The sequence below is a fragment of the Adiantum capillus-veneris genome, chromosome 7 (assembly GCF_014529385.1).
Source record: "Adiantum capillus-veneris isolate H3 chromosome 7, ASM1452938v2, whole genome shotgun sequence".
NCBI classification, from domain to species: Eukaryota; Viridiplantae; Streptophyta; class Polypodiopsida; order Polypodiales; family Pteridaceae; genus Adiantum; species Adiantum capillus-veneris.
In genome coordinates, this window is record NC_140937.1 from 96,668,593 (window position 1) to 96,677,043 (window position 8,451).

The 8,451-nt window shown below is 40.3% G+C and overlaps 2 protein-coding genes across 2 annotated transcripts; both read left to right on the top strand.

Annotated features, from left to right (window-relative positions):
• Positions 1-251: 251 nt before the first annotated feature.
• Positions 252-2,609, top strand: LOC147454272 (uncharacterized). Its single transcript, XM_086516305.1, has one exon. It carries the CDS (start codon positions 455-457, stop codon positions 2,495-2,497), a length of 2,043 nt encoding a protein of 680 aa, XP_086372431.1. The 5' UTR covers positions 252-454; the 3' UTR covers positions 2,498-2,609.
• A 2,899-nt stretch (positions 2,610-5,508) lies between these two features.
• LOC147454273 (uncharacterized) lies at positions 5,509-7,972 on the top strand. The gene is made up of 3 exons (XM_086517022.1): positions 5,509-5,983; positions 6,084-6,777; positions 7,483-7,972. The coding sequence occupies exons 1-3, from the start codon at positions 5,509-5,511 to the stop codon at positions 7,970-7,972; spliced, it is 1,659 nt and encodes a 552-aa protein (XP_086373148.1).
• The last annotated feature ends 479 nt before the right edge of the window (positions 7,973-8,451 follow it).

The following is an 8,451-nucleotide window of genomic DNA, read 5'->3' on the forward strand; positions in this document are numbered from 1 at the left end:
AAGAATCAAGAGTAAGATTGGGCTGAAGACATACAGTAAGTAGAAGAGAAGGCGGAGAAATAAAATTTTCACCACTTAGGTTATTAATATTTAGATTTAAAGAAAGAGGAGAGTTAAAGTCATCTTCTTCTTCGCCACTATCATCATTGGATGAGAAATTGTCAGACATAACATCACAATGCTTTTTAAATTATCCCTTATAAAAAACAAACCATACATAAAGAGCAGAAGACCTAAGCATAACAAACCATACATAAAGAGTAAAGCACTAAATTCAAGAGAGAGATAGAGAGAGAGAGAGAGACACAACTCGAGAAACCCTAAACCAGAGAGACACACACACATGCGACTTGAGAAACCCTAAACCAGAGAGAGAGAGAGAGAGAGACACACACACACACACACACACACGTGAAGGTCTTGCGACTTGAGAAACCCTGAGAGACACATACGCATGAAGGTCTTGCCGTCTAGCGTTTCTTTGAAACGGAAGCATACATCATTGAAGCAGGAAAGCCCCTTGGAACAAGCCAGGAGGTCATGGGAAGCGATTCGGCAGCTGGATTGCAAGGCTTTATTGGATGCTGGCAAGATGAGCAATCTTCCTTTCCCTGGTATCTGGGTATCAAACGCATGGGACAGATTGCCGCAAGATGCCCAGATTGTTGGCGTTCCTGATGTGAAGCACGTATGCGATTCCTGGGATTATACAGACCCCGGTGAGGGTGTGATGCTGATTGGAAGCAAAGGTGTTGGGAAGAGCGTCCGGCTTAGGATATTCGCATGTATCCAGTATGCCACGCTACCAAAGGAGTCCCGTCTCCTTTGTGTTTGGAATGCTAATGCACCTGTGCTCAATAGTATGAAGAGGGCACTCCTCTTCACCTATGCTGAAGAGCAGGATTTGGTCAATGAGATTGAAGCCATTGAGTCATTGGAGGGCTTGGGCAGTTTCATTTCACGGAGAGAGATATATGCCAAGGAGACCTTCTCTATGCTGGTGGATTCTGCCCAAACTACAGACATCCTCACATGGGCTGGGGAACCTCAAAGGGATGCAGAGGAACGACAGCAAAGATGGCAGACGTTAAATGATTTTCTTGAAGGGCACAGGACAATATGGGGCCTCTCTCCAAAAGCATACACAGCGGAGGCTCACCTGCCTCATAATGTGACCAGAATCCTTATTGATGAAGGCTTTGATGAGCAGACAATGCAGACTTTCATGAACAATAGTCTTCTTGGCTCGGTGCTAAAAAGCCACCCAGATCGCAATCATGACATTAATTATTATGCAGGCTCTTATCCATGGCTCCTTGACCGTCTAGATGGATGGTGTTGGTGGTGTGCATGGCAGAAAGAGGAGGAGATCAGCAAGATGTCAAGTGCACATGTGCGCTCCACAATGAGTCAGAAAGCTGCTGTGGCTTTGCTCGGAGACCCAGATCTTTGGGATACTGTGCTCTGGAGCTTAGAGCAGGATATGTATGTGAAAGCCATTCATGATGACCTCCAAAACCTTAAGGTTACCCAGCTGTGTCATAGTTGGGAGGAGATGGCTCGTTTGGATTCTCGATATGTTCTTGATGTCAAGAGTGGCATGTATTGCTCTCTGTACATTCAACACATGTACATTGATGCTGTCCGTGAACACGAGCAAACTCTGATGAAGAGTCAATACGGTTCTTGGATTGGGTATTGCAGATACCTGCTTGAACATAATGCTTTAAATTGGGCTGAGGTGGGATGGGCATGTGAACGTCTATGCACGGATGTGATATCAAAGACTGGAATAAAAATTTCCAAGGATTTAATTATCGGTCGTCTCCCAACACAGTACTTCTCGAGGATTCCAAAGATTCCTGACCTTTGTAATGGTGCTGGGATCATTTTTATTCCCAAGAAATTCAACTTTGGATCGGTGGATGCCGTGATCATCTATCAAGACACTGCAGGCCAGCTCCATTTCTTTGGTTTACAGTTCACAACAAGTGAAAAGAGGCACAAGCATTCTGAGGATGAATTTATGAGTGTAGGGGCCGCAGAAGAATGGATCCCCTCTGTCTTACAGTCATCACGAGATGGGATATGGAAGTTGCATTTTGTGTTTGTTTGTTTGACAAGCAAAGGTGCCCAACCAAAACCTGAACGCATTTGCAAGTTGAGGGGAAATGCTTCTTATGGGGTTTTGTCCCATACTCTACATGTAGCATCCTTTCATGATGTGCTGGATGTAAATGCTGAAGTTTGTGGAATGTTAATGGAGATTGCAGGAAGGAGGGAGAAAGAGTATGCTGATCATGCAGTCGCACCTCCGTTTCCTCCCCTCCCATCCACCACGGCATGGCCATTGAAGTTGTCGGAAGACCAATTGAAACAGCTCAAAGTAAAACAACTACGCGCAATTGCTGCAGATGGAGGATTCAATGGTACATACAGGACCAGAGATTTACTTGTCGAGGCAATGAAATCCCAAGGGTTACTTCTTGTTGAGTGAAGATTATTGTGTTTTGTGGTGTACAGCCATCCTCTGAAGGATGTAAAGAATACTTGGTATGGAATTATTGAAACTTTGACAATGAAGAACCATCGTCAGCCTTTTTTCCCCATTACTGGTATAAATGTACTCGTTTGCCTGTTTGCATTCTTTTTTTCACCCTTTTTTTTTTTTTGGGGGGGGGGAGGGGAAATGTAATATTGTGTTGATTAGTTATGAAGTCTGCAACACCTTTTTTAATGTTGTTCATGTAATTGCCATGAATCACCCATTTGCAGCAGGCTGGTTGTCTCTCCTGCAAGACTCCAGGCTGGTGGGTGGCTCTACGGTACTCAAAATTTTTAGTGTTTGAATGTGGACCGTGGTTGACTATTACTAAGCCAACAGCCAAAAAATGCAGCTTAACAAATATGTAGCTCTCCCATAAAATGTGCTTTAAGCCATGACAGTACGTAGGGTATGAGTCCTTGGCTTGGATTATTCATGTGTGAAACAAGCCTATGGAGAGCTAGAATTCCATACTTTGGTGTTTGAGCATGTGAACCTGAACTAGATATCAGAAGATGGGATTATTCATGTGTGAAACAAGCATGGTAACCGCGAAACACGTTTCGGTCCCTTTTATGACATGAAACGTTTCGGCCTTGAAATGTTTCGGTGAAAAGCCGATGACATGAAACGTTTCGGCCTTGAAATGTTTCGGTGAAAAGCCGAAACGTGTAATTGAAACATGAATTTTTTTCTCAAACCTTAGATTTGAAACCTATATATAAATATAAATATATATAACTATATAAATAAATAAATAAATGACTATATATATATATAGTAACATGAAATGGGAAACGGAAAGGCCATCTGAAATTGAAACGGCTTAATCTTGGAAATGGAAACGAATAAGAAATGGCTCCTTCGAAATGAGTACGGAAACGGAGTTTCCGACCCGATAAGCCTCGAAACGGAGTTTCCTACACACACACACACACACACACACATATATATGTATTTACATTTCGCTAAGTCCTCGATCAAGGGTGAAACACCCCGTTTCGGGGTTGAAATGTCTCATGGTTACATTGGTGGAGAGCCAGAATTCCATACTTTGGCGTTTGAGCATGTGAACCTGTTTTTTTTTCCTTTTCTCAAAATTCGTTAGTAGGGATTATTTGAATAGTTTTTTGGTTCATTTGGCCAGAACTTTCCTTGCAGGAAGTCTTGGGACGGTCACTCTTCGCAAGTCCCATAACATGCTATATTTACGTTGTGAATATCATTAAAAAAAATCCCTGCACCCCCTAATGTATACATAAAGCACATTTTTTGAGTGAAAAAATCCCCTCCGGTTCACTCAGGCGATATGATACACTTTTGAAAAGTGATCGCCTCGTAAACATTGGCTTTTTGCAATTGGAGTAAGCTTGTTGATAACCTTAATCTTGTTGTGGTCACTGGACAGCTCAATTAAGCATCCAAAGGTGGATCATAATAGAATTTGGTCATAGAAGTTGCATGATTATTTGACGAAGTAAGAAATTTCAAAATTTAACAACCCTTTGAGAACTCTACATGGACACTTGTGACCTTGATACACACGTAGCTGAGGACTCTGACTCATCATGCAACTGGAGAGAGACATAGAAAAGATGATAGCCTTGGCTATCCCTAGTCCTAAGTAGCCCATGAACATGGCCACATTGGCTGGTTGCCTGGGCGGGCATCTCTTACCCCCTAGTTGCCATGTTCGGATGCATTCCTCTGTGGGGCAGATACTTGGATACTTGGCAACTTGTCTGATTGCAATTGGTACTACTATCTAAGTGATACCCCATCAACAAGAGTTTTGGAATTTTCGTCCTCGAAAACAAAGTTTGGAAAAGTTAGTGTATGCAAAGTGGAAGCTTCCTCAGGAAGGTCTTGTTCGGTATGCCGATTTTGCAAACCCACAATCGCCTCCGGCTCATGTGGAAGATATGATGGCTCAAAAAACTCAACCACCTTTCGTAGTCTATTGCATGGATGGACCCTAGAGTGCGGTGGCAACTCTAGTCGATATACAACACTATCAACCCGGTCTAGTATTGTGAATGGGCCACAATACCTTGGAGAAAGTAGGAGTGTGAGGCTGAAATCCATACATTAGCATAAAAGGACAAAACCCCATAGCTATGTGCTTGGAGGCATTGTAAGCAAACTCTAAATGGGGTAAATAGTCTTCCAATTCGACTATTTCTTACTAACGTATGCTTGTAGCATATCCCCTACCTAGGACTTGATTAGTCCTCTCCATTTAACCATCTGATTGTGGATATTCATTGGCACTCATGCTAAGAGCGGTATTGAACTATCTCTATCAAAAGCTATATTGGCGAGCAGAGTGTATAGTTATAGAGATTATTAATAAAGGACTTGGCCAATTTAGGAGCCTTTACATCTTTGCAGAGGTAGGAATAAACCTAGCCATCTTGAATCGATCCACAAGCCACCTACTGCTAGTATATATATATATATATATATATATATATATATATATATATATATATATATATATATATATATATATATATATATGTGTACATATATATATACGTATGTATGTATACATACATATGTACACATGCACAAAAATACACACATATACACATACGTACATACACACACACACACATATATATATGTATATATATGTACATATATATATGTGTACATATGTATACATACATACGTACGCATGCATACATAGATACATACACAAAAATACACACATATACACATACGTACATACACACACACACACATATATGTATGTATGTACGTATGTGTGTGTGTGTGTGTGTATATATATATATATATATATATATATATATATTATCAAGGCTAATGACCATAGCCAGCAACTCACTCGTGATAAAGTCACTTGGTCTGAGGTCACATTGCCTGAGGATTGGCATATTGATATCTCATCTACCTTAGTTGATGAAAGGCCTCGTCCCCAACATCTTTCCATCTCTGATATGGCCGAACCCCATCAATATGTGGTAACCCCTTTTGGCAAAGCCTTTCTAAATCTTAAGCAGCAGGTGGGGGATGTGATTAAAGATCAACGCAAATTGCAGCGCCAACTTCAACGATCTTTATCTATTGGTGCATCTACTTCTGCCATTCCATTGTCTAGCAAGGTCCAACAATGTTCACATGAAACTACTGTGTCTCATGATGATGGACAAATTGTCTGCCAAGCATGTCGCAGGCTTATCATAGCAGCAACTACTCCAATCAATTCTGTTCAATCGGTAGGATCTGGTGCATATAAAACATTTTATTATTTTGATGTATTCTCCACACCACCTACTGGCACTTCAAAACACATCACCCTATATGATGGTGAATACGCTGAGCATATAGATATAGCTCCTTATATTGTATTGGCTGAAACTGCCAAACCTAAAGCCATTATCCAAGCCAAGCAAAGCAACTGGATGGCAGCTGGTATGAAAGATTACATGCAGACATCTAGAGAGATTACATGCAGACATACAGAATCATTATGAACATACGATAACCCTGCATAATCTTATTTATCAAATAGATGCAAAACTTGAGCAAATGACTCAACCTCACAGTGAGCAACCTATTGATACTGCATCTACTGATGCGCATACACCTATTCCCCAGTTTAGATTCTCACAACCTAGGGATGCAACTAGTCCATCATACTATTACATTCCTATGAATGCTATTAATTCAGGGGAATCATCTCATGCTTCAAATAATACTGCAAATTCTAAATCAGTCACAAATTCGGTCACAGATCATATTGTGCCAAAAAATGATCTTTCACAATGCGTTAGCAAAGTTGGGGATATCACATATTTTAATATAGATAAGGTTAATGCAATGGACATTGTGACAGTATTGCAGTATATGTCTAATTGGGCATATCAGAAAAGGCTCACAGGAATTTCAGCAAGACAAGCTGTTGAATTAATTATATCAGGCTTTGTTGGGATCTTAAAGAATTTGTGGGAATATGTGTCTCCTGCAAACCAACAAAAGATCTTAAGGCCTGGTACAAGTCCTGATGGAACTGCTGCTGGGGATCCTATGTTACTACTCATTGAAACTCTGTACAAAGAGTTTGTTGGTGCTTCTGAAGATCAAGCCTCTTTAGCTTATGAAGCTTTTCTCATAACCAAGCTATGTGATCTTAGCAAGATTTTTGATTTCTTCTACTATTGCAGAAATCTGGTATACATAGCAGGCAAACATCATGAACCAGATACTCAGGTAACCTTCTTATCAAAGCTTCCTGAGAGTTTTGCAGAGATGGTCAAAAATCAATTAGATGAGATAAAGATGAAACTTGGTCAAATCACTTGGGGCGAATTAGAGCAGCAAGTCATTCATGTCTTAAATCGTATCTGCACCGATACTGCTGCTAAGAAGACCCTGAAAGGTGCTGGCACTGTTTCTTCTAAATTTTGCAAAGCCAACTATTATACGAAGGATTTTGGATGCTCTTCCAAGTCAGCATGTCATTGTCCAAGTAAGTCCCGCATGTCTTCCCAAAGTTCTTACAAGCCAAAGATGTTTCGCAAGCGCAGAAGAAGATTTCGCCCTGAGCCTACTTCTTCCCCAGATAAACACAGATTTTTTATTTGCAAGAAGAAAGGCCATTGGGCTAAGGATTTCCCAAAACTTTGTAAGCGTTTCAATCATCTGGATATTCGAGCCAACATGTATTATGTGGCCATATCTTCTAATGAATCTTCCTAAGAAGGAGATCTTTTCCTCACATCGGCTTCCTCTGATGATGAGGAGTTATTGGATGAGTGTTTCGATGAGCATACTCCTATCAATGCTCATACTTTCCTTGCCTACTCCCAATTGTCTCTCAATATGATGCACACTCCTTTTCGTAGGGGGGGTAGTAATTTCCGTGGTCGTTTTAGAGGCCAAGGTCGTGGCTATTCTGATCATCTGCTACATCAACTCATCACAGGCAAACGCAATGCAAGAGGCATAGATGAGTTGCCACCAGCACGCCCAATCTCACCACCACTACAGCGAGGAAAAAGACCATTCAAGCAGCAGACTGTATTTGAAGGTTCAAGTTCTTCTCAAGAAGAACTTTCTATTGCTCTTGATCTCCAAGAGATCAATAAGGAAATCAAAAGGCTTGAGCAAGAGCTCAAAGCAAAGCATGCTAGAAAGCTAATTCGGCAACAAAATAAGCTAGCCAAATTGAGAACTCAATTACACCAACCAAGCTCTGATGAAGAAGAACTAGACCATCTTCCTGAGGTCTATCTAAACAATGAAGGAAAAGGATCAGAATGGTTACATCAACATCCTGCTCTTTCTCCATCAGATGAACCCTACTACCAAGAACTGATTGCCAGAGATCAAGGTAATTCTACTCCTATTAATGCACATAATGTATATACCACACATTACTTATTCAAAGTGTTACAATAGCCTAATGATCAACCAATACAGCCTAAGTTGCTAAGGCCATACACTCCTTTATGCATTTTTCCTAAACAAAAAACAGAAAAAATCATAGCTACACTCTTAGATACTGGTGCAGCCATATCAATCATCTTAGATACACTTGTACCCACTAGGTGGCATAAGCCACTAAATATTCCTACTACTTTACAGTTTGGGAATGGGAAAACAACTTCTATTACCCATTATTGTAATATTCCCATAACAATGGGTAATACTACTTTTTATGCAGAATTCTTATTACCTAAGGTTATACAACCTGATATGTGTATAGGAATGGATATAATGACTATGCTTCTACCCATAACTTTTGACCATCAAATATTTTCTTTTCACTATAAGCATACTCAGAACACTTGTAAACTAATATCCAATATAGGAATAAACCATTTAACAGTTTATGATAATCAATTGATTAATCATCTAACTTTACCCCAGCCCAAACA